At 41.9% G+C, this 17,776-nt stretch overlaps 1 protein-coding gene across 1 annotated transcript in view; it reads left to right on the forward strand.

The window, feature by feature from the left end:
* Nucleotides 1-2,507: 2,507 nt before the first annotated feature.
* EYA1 (EYA transcriptional coactivator and phosphatase 1) overlaps nucleotides 2,508-17,776 on the forward strand; it is an 85,115-nt gene continuing 69,846 nt past the window's right edge. The window contains exons 1-3 of the mRNA XM_072328262.1: nucleotides 2,508-2,638; nucleotides 7,949-7,998; nucleotides 9,429-9,556. Coding sequence (XP_072184363.1) covers nucleotides 9,433-9,556 — 124 coding nt within the window. The 5' untranslated portion in view covers nucleotides 2,508-2,638; nucleotides 7,949-7,998; nucleotides 9,429-9,432. The remainder of the gene's footprint in view (nucleotides 2,639-7,948; nucleotides 7,999-9,428; nucleotides 9,557-17,776) is intronic.

Consider the following 17,776-nt stretch of genomic DNA (forward strand, 5'->3'; position numbering starts at 1 on the left):
ATCTTATATCCCTCTTATATAAGCCCCGTTTGTGTGATTTCTGTTCCCTTACTTTCTACATGCCTTACTACAGGAGATATGTAAAAAAATTCAAAAAAAATTGAATCTGATACATTCTTACAGTGCATCATCACTAGATTTTTTTTCTGATCGTCTTAATCCCAGAGTAACTTATCCCCACTTTATCACCACATCATCAAGCTCTGTACGTGTGTGTGGGGGTCTGTCTTAGTTTTAATTAAACGCAGAGACTGGGCACACTCCTGAAGTTATTACTTAAACAAAACTCCCATTAGGGACCACAGCCACCAATAGCAAACCTTTTTTCAGCAAGCTTTACTTCTCAGCAATGACATTTATTTGTATATTTGCTCTATTGGTTGGTTTTAGTTTTGAATAGAGGATGAAGTGTATTTATGCAGAAAATCGCCCGCATCAGTGGAAGTCACAGCTGTAGTTTTTCTTACAGAATCATTCCTGGATTTCCATAGCATCATTTAAATATCACTAGTTTGGTGAGAGGGTGTTGAGATGCATCTCCCTGTGTCAGGCAGTGCCTCGTAACAGCAGTATGATTATTTGTTTTTGAGAATTTTCCAGAAAAAGCGGAGCTTCTGCTCCCTGTAAGCACGTCCCCGACCTTCCTCATCTAAGTAGATAGAGCTTCTAGAGACAGCGAGGCCAGGCGTGTGTCTTTAACTCTTTTGGGACTGGGTCAGTTTCTATTTTAAAACGATCTCCTGCACAGTCCCGAACACTTCAGCATGAGCGTTTTCTGAGGATTCAGAGCTGTAGTTTGGAATGAGTGCCTTCCTCTGCATTTGGTTATCTGAGTGAATTTTACCTGACAAAGCTGCCCGTCTCTGCGATGAGTAACTTGTCGTTCTTTCACAGTTTAATATAGAACATCATAAATAGTTTTCTTGGCAAGGGATCTGTTTTGTGAATATAAAGGAGTAAACGGATTCTGTTTGTGCTGGCTGTGCTGACGGGCCCAATAGAAACTGGCTTATTTTGACATGGGTTCCCATATATGGTATGGGTCTATCCCCAGATCCCTTTTCCCTGCTAAACAAAATGAAATCCTAGGTGCGATTGCAGCCAGAGGTTGACTTGTAGCTTTGCAAAACCATCTGCTTTCCTGAAGTATTCCCAATGTACTTCCTACAAAATAATGTATCGCTTACTGGGATGTAGTAGCCAGAAGACTTTCGTCCTCTGGAAGTATTGCTCTCATTCACAGAGTAGTTAACTGAAGGTAAGGAGATATAAGCAGTGAATAACCATGGATTTCTTTTAAAGAAGTACTGTTCTGCCTGAATCTGTTTATACAAAGTGATGCGTGTGGGTGGGTTTCTTTTTTCTTTTATTTATTGCTTAAGACTTGGCATAGCATTAACATCCTTTTTTTTTTTTTTTTTTCCTTTGGTACTGCGAATCATCGGGCTGTTTTCCTCGTCATATCTGAGCTAAGAGTACTGAAAAACTGTGGAAAAATAAGAGTGACACGAACTGAAAGATGCTGTCTGCACAGTGGGAGCGCTCCAGAGAGCCCCGCTCAAATGTAGTTACTGTGTGCACTTTAATGGTTCTTACCATAACGTATATGTATTTTAAACCATTATTATTATTTTTAAATTATGAGCAACTAAAAGTGCTGTAATAGGAATGTATAGTAAAGCCATAACAGTTTAATGGCTCGCTAATTGAATTATTTAATTACTTATTGATTGGTAAAAGCTAAGCTTTAGAGAGTTACCGTTACTTAACGCTCCCATTTAACTCTGTGCAACCACCGCTCCTCTTTGGAAATACTGCTCAGGTTAGTGGAAAAGGCCTTTGCACGGCTATAAATGTTAAAAATCTAGTCATTTAAAATACAAATTTGACCGTATTTACAATCATTATTCTTGATTTCTTCACACGTCTACGTGATTCAGACTATCCTTAAAGTTCCAGAGACTTCGTTTAATAAATACCTCTAAATGGGAGAAGGCTGGCTTCAATAGTTTTAGCAGACCCTTTCTTTACAAGGTTGCAAGAATCTCAGATATTTGAGAACAAATCTGTTACATATCCAATCAAAACGGCATGTCCGGGCGTGCAGGCGGGCTGTGCTTGAGAGCCGCTGTGAGTATCCTGATTTAGCTCCTCTCATTGATATAATGTTGGTTTAATTCCAGTTATTCTATTAGGACGGCTTTTGTTTAAAGCCAGTTTACGGGAGGGGACGCGTCTACACGCAATTAAAGCATTTCAGAGCGGGGGGGAGGAGATGGGGGGGGGCTCGGCGCTCGGGGCGGTGCGGGGCGCGCAGCGTGCGCGCTGCGGAACGGAGCGCGGCTGGGGCGGGCGGCTTCGGGCACTGCTTTTAAACCGAGAGAGAGAAGAGCTGCGGTTTGCATTACAAAAACAAAAACACGACCCGAAGGGGGGGGGGGGGAAAGAAAGCAGGGGGTTGGGGGGGGGGGGGGGAGTGAGGCGGCGAGCGGCAGCGTGCCCCCAGGCACTGCTGGGCAGACCTCCGCGGCGCAGCGAACAGGCGGGGGCTGCCGCCCGCCTCCGCCCGGCTTTGTCTGCGCGTCCCCGGCGCGGAGGCACCGCGGGGCGCCGCGCACCCTGCGCGCCCCGGAGCACCGTGAGTAGCGGCGGGGCGGGCGCTGACAGCGGCGGGGGATGGCAACAGGGGGAGGAAAAGAGAGTAAAAAAGGAGAGAGATGGGAAAAGGCGAATTGCGAAGAAGCGCGCTGTTGTTGAGCATGCTGCGCTCCGGCTTGCGCGGAGTGCCGGGGATGCTGTCCGCCTCAGCGCTCGGTGATAGAGAATCGAGTAAAGCGGTTAATTTTGGCCGGGGTTCAGGCTGGAGTTTGTCTGTGGGTCTATTTGTGCCCGGCCAGGTTCGGGGGTCCTCCTGTGGGATTTCCCCAACACCGGTACGGGATGGTTCCACGGCAATACAGTGACTCCGCAGACCTTCCTAAAAGTGACACGAGAGCGTGAGAAAAAAAGTTAAAAAAAAAAAAAAAAAAAAGTTTAAAAAAAAAAAAAAAAAAAAAAAGGAAAGGGAGAATGTATGACAGAGATTTTGACAGCACTTTCTGAAGCAGGAAATCCTTTTGCCTAATGTGTTTGAATTTCCCAAACACCGAGGAAAACACAGAGACCCCCCCCCTTCCCACTCCCCAGGAGAACTTTTCTGAGATGACAGAACAAACGACTGCACCGCCGCAATATCTGATGCGTGCCAATGTTTTGTGGGGGCTCCGAGCTTAGAAATAGGAAGGCAAAGAGATGCAGAAGTGCTGCAAAACCTGTATTGCGCTCTTGAGTGATGAAACCCACACGGCACTGCCCGGTCTGTATTTCCGTGGGCGTTTGGGGCTAACAGTAGGGAGGGCACGACAGCCTTTGGCAGTGCAAGGATTGTGCTGGTGAAGTTAAAAGTGTCAGTGCATTTTACAGCCTTTCTCAGAAAGGTTGGAGGGATTCGGGGTGTGTGGTGGTGTTTTTGTGTTTGTTTGGTGAGTGTTTTGCTAGAAACGTGCAGGCAGAGGAGTTAACAGCTTTCAGAGGATAAAAATGGTGTGTTTCCCATAGTTTGCTTAAAGCAGAGAGAAATTCAGGAAAGCCATGGAAACGTTTGGTGCATCGCTGAAAGTTTTGAACACTGGATACCGCATAGAGGGAATCTTATTTTCCATCCCACACTGAGACGGTGCAGAGTGTCTTGCCAGGACACAGGCTGCTGGTCTGACATGTCAACCCATGCCTCTCCGTATACACGGAGCACACATGACATACTCTGTCCATACATCAGCACGTATGCACAGCCCACTTGACATGCTGCTCACTGCTGGAGCGCTCCCAGGGCCTGCTCAGGGTGCAGCTCCCTTTCTGCAGCCCCGTGGGGTGAAACAGCCAGAGTCACACCGCGTCCTCAGAGGGAGAGCAGCGAGAAGAATGAGTGATCATTGCGTGTGAATGGCAATGAGTTATTTCTAGGGAGCCAAAAAAAAACTCTTGGAGGAGAGGCCGTTCTGAAATGTCCGGTCATAATGGGAGCGTTGTCACACTGTAGCACTCCCCTGTTAGCAGGGAGAGCTTGCTGTGCTTCCCAGCGCTTCATTCATAAGTGTGTGAGCCGAGCATGCAGCCTGGCGCTTCCAGAATTTAAACTAGTAATTAAAAATTAAATGGCCGTAATTATCTGCTTCTGTTTTAAGAAGCGCGATTTGTCTTGGAGTATCCAGCACAACAAGCTCTACCTCCTCGCTCACAGCCCGGCGACAGGACTGTTTCAGGAGGGGAGGGCTGCTCAAGTTGTGTGTGTTGTGTTGTCAGCAAGGTGCCTGTTTGTGGCTGATTTGTCTTTGGGGTTTGGAGCTTTTTGGCTGCTGAAACCAGCATGTGTGTACATAGAGATCGCAGAGCATTTATAGAAGGAAAAGAGGGCTGTGTGGGGATAAGTCTTCCTTCTCCCCCCCGTTCACCCTCTTCCTTCTCCCTCCATTCACCCTCTGCTGAAAACAATTTTCTTTCTGCTTACAGAGGAATGCTCTGATTTGAAAATTGCCATAGTCTATGAAATTTCTTTGTAGAAATGCACTTTAAGCGAAGGTCTGGGTTCTGGCGATGGTTCTGTGGGGTAACGTCTTATTTTCACTTCGAAAATTTCTTTTCAGCTAGAAAAGTGTTTTAAATTATAGCCATTTAAAAAAAAAAAAAAAAAAAAAAAAAAAAAGCCTATGCTTCTAGCGAGCAAAAATACTGTGGAAAACCTGTAATTTAGACAAGTACCTACATTTAATTTGCTCTGTGCTGCTGAAATTTAGAATCCCTTCCCATTTACAGTTTACTTTTCGCAGAACATTATTAACTTTTTGGCTTCATACACGATCTTCTGTCAGATGCTTTTGATTTGTAATTTAGCAAAGTATAATAAACATTGCAAAAGTCATGAATTTTCCTCCGCATCCTGAGCTCTGTGGTAGGGAAACTGTGATAAAATGTGTACCTTAAGTCTTGTTTGATGATCTCTCAAAGCAAGTTTGCCTTCTGGAAATAATTTCTGGGGTTGAAGAGCATGGTATTAACAGATTTAATGTGGCTATTCAATGGATTGGTGGAGTACTATGTGAGGTTTAACAAAATGAGAGAGACAAATTGAACATCAACAAAACCTCCATCTGTGAAGAATTATACATTTAATTAGAAAAAAAAGGCAAACTTAAAAGGCCTCATTAACTAATCAGAATTCGATGTTCCTGATTTAAGATTCTTAAACGGATGAATTTTAAGCGGCTCTGCTATCCTCGTCCTTTCTCTCCCTCCTTGTGCCCATGTAGTGAAGCCCGCGCTCGAGAGATGTGAACGCTGCTTACCGCAATCGAATTATCCGCAGCGCTGTTTTTCATGCATTAAGCAGAATGTGCGTGTCGTTTATCACGGGGGACACTTGGAGCTGGGCAGGGTGCAGGGCAGGAGGCTGACTGACAGCTCCTTTTTCCTTGGCCGGACCGGGAAGGCCGTTGTGGGGTTTGCACACTTTCTTTTTGATATGTGAGTTACGTTGCAGCGCTCCGCTTCTCCTCAAATCTGCTGGCCGGAGTGGGTGAATGGCTGAGAGCTGGCGAATGCCACCCAGAAATGTTTTTACTCTGTGAACTCGTCATCCTAAGTGTGGTTCCTTTACTACGTTGTAATTTTGTCCTACGCATAAAAAACTGAAAGCATGTGAAGTGTAGCATTTTGTAAACTGTAACTAATTTCGCTCACATCTGTGTCTAATTGTTGTCTGCATTCGCATTCTTGAGAGTAGATTTATTTTTCCTGGACCACTCTGTGGATTCAGCTGACCAGCCTAAGTGAGGATTAGTTGTTTTAAAGTTATTTTGATTAAAGAGTCATTTTTAAATACGGTAACGTGCAACACATGGTTTAAATAATCCCTCAGACACAAAGGAATATATCCAAAGTATGTCTAATGAAAATGAAGATTGTGGATATGAACTTTCACAAATCATAGAGTGTAAGGGGACGTGGAAGGTATATGTTAAGGTATATATTCAATTTGCTCTGAATGAGCTGGGTTTTTTTCCTGCCCTCTCCCATGAAACTTTAAATGAAATCTCTCTCACCCTAAACACACGTGCTCACAGACGTACATATTGAGAAGTGCACAGAAGTTTTGTTATATTTTTAATTTGGGTCAGCGAAACAGCAAGGATTAAGTGCATTTTGGAGTTCAGTGAAGTATGAATAATCCTGCAAGGCACTTAGGAAGATGTCAGTTAATTAAAACATCCATTTGAAAAAGGAAGTTTTTTCCCTGTCATAAAAGGTATGTTTTAAAGGATCCTGTGCAAGAGGGAGTGAAGATAGCTCTGTAAACAAACTTAGTTCTCACCTATAATTTTTTCCAGGTGTTTAGAAGTAACAGCAGAAATGTATCCTAAGGGGCTCTGCTGCATTTTCTGGGATAAAAGATTGCTAAAAGAAATCCTTCAGACAAAGTAGACGGTTCTGAACGTATCTGCTCGTCTCGTTTGGTTTTGCAGGCTGTGATGTACTGAGGAGCACATTATGCAGAACTATAAGTACCCAGTTATAAAGAGACTGGTGTTTTCTGTGTGCTTTATTGAATGCTTCTTGCCATCATTTGTAATGTTTGGTGCTGCCCGGCAGCCCCAACTGTTGTTTAGTTTTGCTAGTAGTAATTCTGCCCGTGATTAAAAACAACAAAAAAAACTACGGACACAGAAGTAGGATTTGCTTGGATGATTTTTATGGCACTTAAAATGCTTCATCTCACAGAGCCTCTGCTCTGTGATCAGTTAAGAGATGTCAGTTCAGGTTGAATGGAGGCACACATGAAAAAGTCTCAGTGCAGACACTGGGGCGGTCTGTACCTTTCCCAGTTCAGCCTTTGTGTGCTTTGGGCTAACAGCAGCCATCGGCGTCCCCCCACCTGAGCTTATCACCTGCTGACACTCTGAGCCGGCCACAGAGCAGCTCCTGTTAGTGGGGCAGCAGCGTTCTCCTTATAGGATATGAAAATCTATTACTCACCTAGTTATACAAGGAGTCGTTTTATTAAACTGGAAAATTATTGCTGGCTTCCCAGTGGAACCAAATTCTTCTTTTGATGAGTGAGCTCAGAGGTAAACGTTGCAGCTTCCTACCATTTATTTAGCCAGAAGTGCTCTTTTAAGTCATTTTATCAGAAATCTCATTAGCGAGCGGAATTTTTACGAGTAAGACCTTGTGCAGTGCTGTGTGCTTTATTTTAATTTGCTGTGTTTGGAGATGGGCTCATTTTGGGGAGGGTCGTGTAACGCTGGTGTTGAGATACTGAAGATTTATGCAACAGGCAGACCTCCTTGGAAAGGACAAAACAGCCGCCGGCCTTGCCTTGCCCTTGGCGTGTGGGGTGAGGAGGCTTGCGGGGTCCCAGAAGGACGTCTGGGTGACGGAAAGTCGAGGAAGAGGACAGCCAAGGCAGGGGAGGGCAAGATGCTGCCAAGATTGGAGAACTGGAAGGGAAAGGGATGTGGAGCGGCAGTGGGAAGGGGCGAGCGTTGCAGCGGGGTGGGGGGCTCAGGGGGAGCGCTCCCACCACCACCACTGGGGTCCTGCCCTCGGCGGGGTGTGCGGCAGCGGGGCTGGGGAGGAGGGAGCCCCTCTGCAGCTGTCACGGGCCCCTGATGAATCACTGTCCCGGCACTTGGCCGCCGTCCCCGTGCGAGGAGGAGGGAGAGGGACCTGCGAGGAAACAACAGGCGAGCCTTCAATTTAAAGACAATATGTCTTTCACCGGTGCCGTGCCCTCCTCCTCTCCGTTTTGGTTTAAAGGACAGAATCGTCATCTGTGGTGATGATCTTTGTTTAAATTAAGGCCTCACGTGAAAGCGGAGTAATAGAGGCTTCTGTTTGTCTCCCTGGTTTACAGGTGCAGAAGTCCCAAACCAGTTCAGATGTTGCTGTTTCCTCCAGTTGCAGGTAAGGATATGATTGAAAATTGCTATTTTTCTGCAAGCTTTTTCCCTTCCCCTCCCCCTCCCCCCTCCTTCCTCAGGTGATAACTAAATAATTAGCCCTGTTTTCCACATGAAGCAGTTCAATAAATGGCGGGAGCTTTGCTTCTTCTTTCTGCATGCCCCAAAGTCTGTCAGCTGCGAGCATATATGCTTTTTTACCACATCATTTTACTCTGTACTGAATGCTGGCTTGGTTACCTTGCTGTGGGACCATTCTTTTTTGTGTACCTGATTTTAAGCAATAAAATACAAAACGGAGGGTTTGTGTTCAGAACTTGTGATAAAATCTCAGTCAAAATGTGAAAGCTTCATGGCAGAAATGGCACTTATATTTTTGGGTGTTTATACCGTCGCTGTGGAGGGATTGCTTTATATAATTTTAATAAACTCTCTGTAAGAGCCCAAGCATTTCTTTTAAGGAGAAAAGTTACTGCCTCGAGTGCCTTGGAGTGATGACATTTCTGCTGAGAGCAATTACCTGTGCTAAGTACATCAAATAGTGTCATCAAAATTTTGGGGTATAAAGAAATGAACAAGGGGCACTGAATTTACAAGTTTCCCCAACGTATACCGAGGTGTATATCATGGCGGTGATGGCTCTTGTCTTTCTAATATGAGGCTGTTAACAACATGAATCAGACATGCTCAGCTGCTTGAGTACTCTCTAACTGTTTAACTTTTACATTGAATCTGAATTGCTCTCTTATTATTTTGACTAAATGACAGCTGCTGAGATACTGCAGAGTGCTTAGGCATACTAACACATGTATGGATTCACTGTATGTTGGTCATATCCCTTTCCAGTTGGGTACGCTTTATGTAATCCACAAAGCAAACAAGTGAGCAGACATAATACTGTTTTAATGCTGCATTTGTTTCAGCGGAAACAGAGGAACAATTAAGTAGTTTGCCAGAGTAAACACATACATCAGGAATATCTCATTCCCTGTCAGTAGATGATGGGTTTCAACAATTGCTTCGAGTATTTTATTTGGTTTAGGGGCCCATTATATTGCCACTAAGTGGTAAATCTTGAAAAAGCACAGTGTTAATTGGTCGTTAAGAGAATATAAGTCTTCATATAGTGGGGATTCTATCTTTATAAATATCTTTAAAATACAAGGGGACGTGCATGTTTCAAATGTGGTACTTTGAATCTAAATTTTATTCTTTTAAGCTACAGAAATAATGCAGTCGCTCATCGTGTGTAGTATGACAGAAGTTTGAAATTAGAGAAAATCCCATTGGAAAAAGCTGTTGTTTTTTGTTGGTTTTTTTTTTTTGCTAATTATGCTGAGGATGTCGATTCGTGGTGGGCTGTGCATTGCGTCAGTAATTCCTATGTAATCTTTGTTGAACATGTCACTAAAACTAGCTGCATCTTGCTTTCAGGTCTATGGAAATGCAGGATCTAGCCAGCCCACACAGCCGACTAAGTGGTAGTAGTGAATCCCCCAGTGGTCCAAAGCTTGATAACTCTCATATAAATAATAATTCCATGACACCCAATGGCACAGAAGGTGAGCTACCATTGTTTTAGTATTTTGTTGCTTGTTTCTTCTCCTTGTCACTTCAGTCCTCTTGCAGCCAGTAAGATATGTAGAGGAAAAGGTTTTACTGTTTGAAGTGCTGTATGTTTCTATATTGCGGCACATAAATGTTGTGTTTGGTGTTTTATCAGAAGTTATTATTATCAAGTTGCAGCAACAGCTTTCCTTCCACTTTTATGTTCCTTTCAGGCATTTTGAATGGACTGAGCAGGTAGTGCGTGTGGAGCTTAGAATAACATCCAAATAACCCAAAAGGCAGGTTTGGTAATGAGGAGAGAGGAAGTGTTTACTGTTGTTGTGCCACAAAACGCAGTCTTAAAGTCCTCCTCCCCATTTCAGTATTTCGTTATGTTCACTCTTTTTGCAAGGTCCTTCAGCTATGAATATTTTGTCAAATAGACTAATAAAATGGAGTGTTGAAATTTCCTAGGGCTAGTTTGCTGCTCTGACAAAGTAGCCAAAATTCAAACAGGTGTAGTAATTCAATGGGGTAAGCTGATACCTAATTTTCAAGCAGCAGTCAGGCAGTTGATAAGTTATGTTTGTTCTCGGTAGAAGACCAACAGCAGAACAACCAAACTGCTTTGCCAGTAATGACGCATAATGAAATACAGAAGGATTTATATAATAAGCGGTGAAAATACTCTTTCCTGTAGCATTTCTATGGCAATGGTAAGAAGGATCATACGTGAGGTTTGGCTAGCTTTGTGGGAGGAGTTTTCAATCCATTGCTGTAAATTATGGCCAACTTTAAATGAAAGGTTTCAATACAAATTTAAGGTGTTGTAGCAAAGAAATGCTGTTTTAAATTTGTTTCCTACAAACAGAGTCATGTTAGTGCTGTCAGACTGTTGAAGGTTATGGACATGAATTGCATTCTTCCAGGAAAGGCACATGTCAGTCAAACAGATGTCGTCCCCCCTCAATTCCCCAAACATCTCTGTTATTCATTCTAATTGGAGTCATCGGTAGTGGGGAAGGTTTATGGGTTATCAGATTAACAGGCCTTTGTGCCAGAGTTGTGTATAATTTACTTTTTACTATTGCAGTAAAAGTATTGCTGCAATCAAATTTTAAGCCATTTAAAACAACAACTAAAAAGGTAGTGTTTGTTTTTTTTTAAAGAATAAATAATGCACTTAATGTGTTAATGTAATTTAATCAGAAAAACATTTCATGTCCACAGATGATTCGTCCTTGTTTTAATAACAAGCTGTTTCTTATATTTTTATATCATATTATCATTTATGTACCAGTTTTGGTACAAGATAAAATTACTTGACCCTCTGAAATTAAAACCCCTCTTAGTTGCTAAAGCCTCAGCAGTAAACTTCACCAGCTTTTGCACCTTCTGTTTAGTTTGTAGAGTTTTCAGTAGCAAACAAGCAAAGAGAGGCACCTTACCCTGTGGCTGGACTCTTTGTTCCAAATAGCTGTTGTGTGCAGAAATACACTCTGAAAGCTTGGGTGCCCAATATTGCTTTGTTAGGAAATTAGTTAGGTATTTTATCTAGTCATACACTGATCTGACGTAGCAGCTAGTTCTGAAAATTACATCCCAGTTTTTCAGCGGGTGTTGGAGTTTACTGAGTAAAGTAAATTAGAGCCCAGCAATTTTATTTTTCCCATTGTTGGAATTTTAACTCCCAGGCTGGTTCATTTGGGGGTGAGTTCTACTAGGAAAGCTAAAGTGTAAGATACCTGTTTACCTTCTGAGACAAAGCCAACCGCTTTTCTTTTGTTTGCCGTTTTTCCTCCAGGTGACATGACTCTCCTCAGCACTGCAGACTGGTTGCTCAGTGCTAGCACACAGACCGCTGCAGGTTTGTGAGCTGTGGTGGCTGCACCAGGAGTGTGCAGTCAGCATGCGTTGTGATATGTTGTCCAGAAAGTGTCCTGAGAAATAGCTTGTGCGTGGGGATTTGGGTCAAAATGTTCTGAATATAAAATTCCTGTCTCTGATTGCTCTTAAGTGACACATAATGAAAAGTTTTGGAAAGAAACGTAATCGAGTGGTTTATTTCTGAATCAGGCCTGTACCAAGAGACAAAATTTGTGAGCGAGGCGGATGCCTAAGAATCTGAAGGTGGAATTTTGCTGTTAATCAGTTTTATCTTAAGAAAATGTTTGGTTTGGGTTCTTTGAGCTGCTACACAAGCTTCAGAAAAAATGGAATGAATGCAGCCAGGGTTTCTTTCTTTTAAATTTTTATTGATTTATTTATTTTTTTAAATGAAGGGTGAGGTAAAATGAACTTTTCTGAGTTTTTCAAGCAGAACCCTGGAACAGAAATGACAGACTGTCAGGATGCAGTCCTATGGGCTTGCCAAGCACCTTTTTACAATGCTGCTGTGTGGTTTGCTTCTTTGATGTAACATGGAGTGAAGATGTAGGTTGCTGAAGGTTCAGGTGTTGAATACAGTGTGTGAAACCAGTTTCTGATCTACTACAAACCCATTCTTGCTAGCATGAAAGAGTTCTCCTTCTCTGGCTCAAAGGAAGATTGTGAGTGAGCAGCAAGGCCTCCAGCTATTTGCATGTAATAAATGTGTTGTAAAGATATGTTAAATTTGATTTGACTGTGGGTGTGATTTAGGCTTGTTTCCATACCCCAAAGTGCAGGATATGTTCAATAGATTAGGAAAACAAAAAACAAATACCAAAAAATGTCCCAAAGTGAAATGGCCTCATTTCAAACAAACGTTCATTAATTCCTCTAAGGCACATTTTCAGGCTTGTCTCTTATTGATGTTGTTCTACAAGAGGATGTGGTTGGAAGATAGCTCACTGTTATGAGCTAATATTTTTAGCTTCACACTTAGTGGTAAATTTTCAAAGCACTGAATGGGGATTTACGTCTGTGATTGAATCTGAATTTATTCTCTGCGTGCCGCTTTTATGTCATAACTCCTTGTGTGCTTGATTTCTCATTGGTAGAACAAAATTGCTGTGGTGCAGAGCTGACCAGGTGTGGCTGAGAGTCACTGCAAGATAAAGGTGTTTTATTTTATTTATTTATTTTGTGAATGCTATATAATTCATTCTATCTGAAGGTTTTTAAACAAGTCAGACTTAACAAGTCTTTGTTTTAGATAGATACCAATTCCTCATCAGGCACACTTTAGAACACAGTGCTTTCTGTAAATCACACACTACTTATTTAAGTTTGTTGCAGATTGTGAGATGATCTTAATTCTTGGTATGTGCGCAGTGAGGAGAAAGTATCTTTCTATCCCTTACTATCTCGAGTAAAAAAGCCATAAGTAATAATAAGGAGTAGCTTTGCCAGTGCTTGACTGGGGTGTTTTTTTCTTCCTTTTCTCTGGGTCAGTTCAGGCAGGATGGTTTTCAAACCGGTGACAGTAAGCTAAGAAGGATAGTTAAGTTAGGATGGATCCTAACCAGTCACAGATCTCTCAGTACAAATGAAGGAGAATAACATTGAAGTGTTTGGCTAAGAACACTCAGCAGAAGCAGTCCTGGCCTGTCACCATGGATTTTGATGATATAAATAATGCAATATTTGGGTTTTCCATGATCTCCCTAAGTGTTTTTCCACAAACACCCTCTGTCATAGGGAAGAGCAGACGCTTGACACTATTAAAAGTTTGGCCCTACATGACTTGACTGAGAAAATCTGTAACAGAGAATTGAAGTAGGGCTCAAAATGTTTGTAGTCAGTCTTTATCTCTGGACTTGCTTCATCACCCATTGCTGTAGAAGGTCGATACTGAAGGACTCAAGGAGACAACAGCAAGAGAAACAAAAAAGCCCTGCCTTTAGTTATTTTGATCAGATAGCTAGTGACTCTTTAAATAATGGTGTCCACTCGGATGAAGGGAACAGGCTGAGAGTAATGCAGAAATTTATAGGGAGTTGCAAAACTCTTCTGCAGTGGACAACTGAATCCAGTTTCTACCTACAGTGATATTTTCTTTTCTCTTAAGAATGTAAATCAGTTCTGATGGATTACATGTAGAAAGAAACACAAGCCTCTGGCTCATTATGAAGCTGTTTTATGCAACTGGAATGTAAAAAAAAATAAGTGAAGATTGGGCGAAGGAGCCCTGGTTTTCCAAGCAACTACACATCATTCACGTTATGACTATGGAGCTGCTTCTACTCTCATTTCTGAGTGTTCAGAAGGAAGAAAAGGCATTTTTGCATCAAATGGGAAGGGAAAATGGCTAACAAACTGAAGATCAGATTTTCAAAGATACATAAAGAAGGGAGCCTTCAAAGGGAGTGGGCCATCAAAATTCGATTCGGAAAAAAAAAGGGGTTTTGCTCTTAAAGTACCTGCTGCAACATGAGATTGAGACTCCACACAAAGACATTCAAAGCTCCCTGCTATGTGACTGTCAGATGACTGGCTATTAGAAAGGTTGTCTTAGGTCTAAGTGAATGGAAATCTATCTTAGGGGTTTCAGAAGCAGAGAGTAGTATGATTGCTGGCTCGTTGCAGTACTGTTGAATGGAGAAAAATGTTTTTCACCATTTTCTTAACTTGTGAGGTAGTAAAATGTTAAAATAGATAGAAGTTGTAGTTGAAATGGCACGTACTGATGTAGCTTTGGCAGCATTTATTTATTTTTTTTTTTAGAAAATATCAGTTATTCATTGTTTTTTATACTGTAGGGCGCAAAGTTCTGGTGGGGGATGGCAATGAAATAAAATGATCCTCCTGTGGGAGATGCTCGATTTCTGATACCCTATACCCTCATTTCTGGAGTTACTGCCAATTATACATGCTGAATTTTTTGCATGTGTTTGTGATGAAAAACTTGATGAAACTTGTAATTGTTGCAGTGGTACCTCCACACTCAGATGTGATGAAATAAAAGCCCTATGAAGGTGAATCTAATCTTTGCATTTCTGTGGAGTGTTAGTATCATAAAGTGTTGATACCAGCTTCTTTACTCAGCCTTGGAAGAGCACAGGAGGACAGCTGTGTGTCCAGAGAAAAAAAGTACAGTGGTCTTAGGCCTTTGAGACTGGTAAAAGTAACGTGGATGGCTCTAGGGACTAATAATATTCTTCAACCTACTGCCACTTCTTGAGGATAAAACCTAGATATGCATCACACTGCTTGTTTACGCAGAGGCAAAGGAGTGATTTGGACTACCTTTTCTTTCCTGCTCTTTACCTTTTTTTCCTCACTGTTTTATGCTGGCTTCCTTCCAGACTCTTTGTCTTATCTGTGCTTTTGTTCCCTTGCTTCACCAGGAGTCCTCCCGTCTGTTCTGAGCACTTGAAGCATAATGCTCTTTTATTCCTCTTTCTTAGCTTTTTGGCCAGCAAAACAATTTTTCTACTCACTTGTTGGCTCTGGCCAGTAACTTCTGTGCAAATCTTGAGTGAGAAGGAGAGCAGCATAAATAAATATTTGTGTATTCATTGTGTTTTCTGCATCTATGTGCATCTTGTTTTGGAGGCTTTGCCATTTTATTCCTCCATAACATTTTCCTGAAAGAAGGAACCTCTTTTGAATGAAAGGTTTTCAGCAAAACTGATTTCCAGATCCATTTGAGGGAAATAAAATACTCTTCTCCCCACTCCCCATCCAAACAATAAAAGTAGGGGCGCTTTAATTTTAACTAAATTTCTTTATGCAAGTTTCTTGTAAACACATCCATAGCACATGCTTTTCTGGACTACAAAAAAGAGCATGGTGGTGTGAGAGCAGCCTCTGAATGTGCTTGAAGGCCAGAGCCCTGCTAACACAGTGGATTTGCGCAGGTTGCAGGATGTCAGAAGCCTGTCAAGATATTTACTGCTTCTCCAAAAATTGTAACTGAACTCATCCACGATAGTGTGATTACACAGCATTAGTTAGAAATATCACGTTTATGGTCAGTAATACAGAAGATAAGAACATCCACCCCATTTTGTTGGTATGTGCTCCAGTGAACTGGTGAAGGACATCTAAGCTGAGTCTCACACCTAAATAGGGTAATGTTTGAAAAGCATTAGTAACGTAAAAGACCTGTGACACTACAGATGATTTAGCATTTCTGTTTGGATCTTGTAGTCCTGAGGGGTTTTGCTTATCATAGGAGATAAAGTAGCATGAAACTTGGTCACACTTCAGGGTTAGCCATCATCTGGCCCATGGCCAGTGAGTGCAGAAACTTGGAGAGAAGTTCACGTGCCACCTGGTTTGATTAGACAAGCTAGAAAGGTTCTTGCTACTGCTGAGAGGAGAGGAACACAAGCTGGTGCTGTCCCTCTTTGGGCAAATTTGGCTTTAAGTCTTGCAGCCCTGGCTAAATGTAGAATTATTATTTCCCATCGAGAAAAGGCCCTGTGTGCTTTGTCGTTCTTGCTTCTGTCTTTATATTTTAGTTAAACAGCTTGTACACCTAAATGATCAAAGAGCCTTGTCTTCTTTTGACACTGTCTTCCCTTGAAGCCCTTTCTGTGTTGAAAAGATAGTTGAAGATGGTCTTCTTTGCCATTAATGGCTATAACTGTAATATCATGTGGTCATTACATCTGTCTTTGATTAAAGAGTTCAGATATTTTGCACACACTGTGCACACTGCTGCAAGGGTAGGGGAGTTTCAATGACCAGATTCCCAGTGGAGGATTTAAGAAGAAAAAAAAAAAAAAAAAAAGAAAGAAAGAAAGGAAAAAGGAAATAGTCCATAATATCTCTAAAAGGATTGTATGCTGCTTCCACTATCTGACCTGGACAGGGCAGGAAGTACAGTCATTTGGTATAAATTGTTGTGTGAGTGTTAAGGGATAAGAACATTAGGTTTAGATGGTGTATCTCCTAAATGTAGTAAATGAAACAATGTTACGCCACATCTGTGCTTCTCAGATGAATTATCAGGTTAAATCTTGATTAGATGCTACAAATGTTATCAAACCATACAAAATCTAACAAGAGCAAGCGCTGGATTCTGCACCTGTGATGAGTTGGCCCCAGATATGTGTACAGATTAGGGGACAAGATGTTGGAGAGCAGAGCTGCAGAGAGAGGTCTGGTGGTTCTGATGATGGCAAGCTGTATCTGAGTCAGCCCTGTAACATGGCAGGAGAGGGGCAGGTGGGGATCACGGAAAGGGTCTGCATCAGAGGGTGGTGGGCATAAAACCGGCTGCCCAGGCAGTGGGCACGGCCCTGAGCTGCTGGAGCTCAAGGAGCATTCAAGCAATGCCCTCGGTCATCAGGTTTAATTTTTGGGTGGTTCTGTGCGGAGCCAGGAATTGGACTTAGTGACCCTCATGGGTCCTTTTCAACTCAGAATATTCTGCAATATTCTGATGAAAACTTGTCTCTACCCAGCTGGTTTTGATTTTAAGTTTCTGTCTGATTTTCTACTGTAACGATGATGACATTTCTTTGTAAGTTCAGTGGTTGTATTGCTAGATGAGTGGGCACAGTGAAGTTAAAGTTCTTTTGGTTGTAAAGCACAATGAAAGAGAAATGCAAGGCTCTTGAGGAGCCATGCATGCAGTGAAAGCTGTATGGTAGTCACAGCTGGAATACTGCACAAGTTTTCAAGATTTCTGGTATCCGAAGAGGGTAGAGAAGGAAACAGTCTGGGCTTGAACTAGAATGTGCTTCTTTGAGCAGGGACTTTCTTTGCAAACTGAACATAAATTTAGGCTGGAAATTACCTTGTAGTAATTATCATCTGGTAATTTCCAGACAAAAGTGATTCAGGATGAGTCTTCAGATTTGAAAAGCAGCAGCAATATGGATTTATTAGGCTTTATGGTCAGAAGCTGATGATTTGTTGCTGTGCTAAAAAGAGAGAATAATGTCCTGGATGGAAATTGATATGATTCTTTGTAAGTAACCCTTCTGTAATTGCTAAGCCTCTTTAAAATTGCAAGATCCATCAGTTTAGAGAGTCAAAGTAAAACTTTTGTGCTTTTTGTAGTGGCTAATAATTATCTTAAGGGCTCTTGCTCATCGCCAGTGAAACTGCACAGCTAATGGTGGTCACTGTGTTGAAAAAATAGCATTTTGTAGCCGAGAATTTGCTCTCTCAGATAGTGTTATTGTGTTCTTAGTATCTGTTGTAATTCACATAGAAATAAAGAGGAGGCGTTACTTTTGGAGTGACCTACATATTAATGCAGTCTTAAAACTGCAACGTTAACACTGATTTAATAATTCAGCGATGTTCACAGTATTTCTGTTCTGGTTTAACATCTGTAGTATTGCAGTTAACAC

Source organism: Excalfactoria chinensis, chromosome 2, assembly GCF_039878825.1.
Source record: "Excalfactoria chinensis isolate bCotChi1 chromosome 2, bCotChi1.hap2, whole genome shotgun sequence".
NCBI classification, from domain to species: domain Eukaryota; kingdom Metazoa; phylum Chordata; class Aves; order Galliformes; family Phasianidae; genus Excalfactoria; species Excalfactoria chinensis.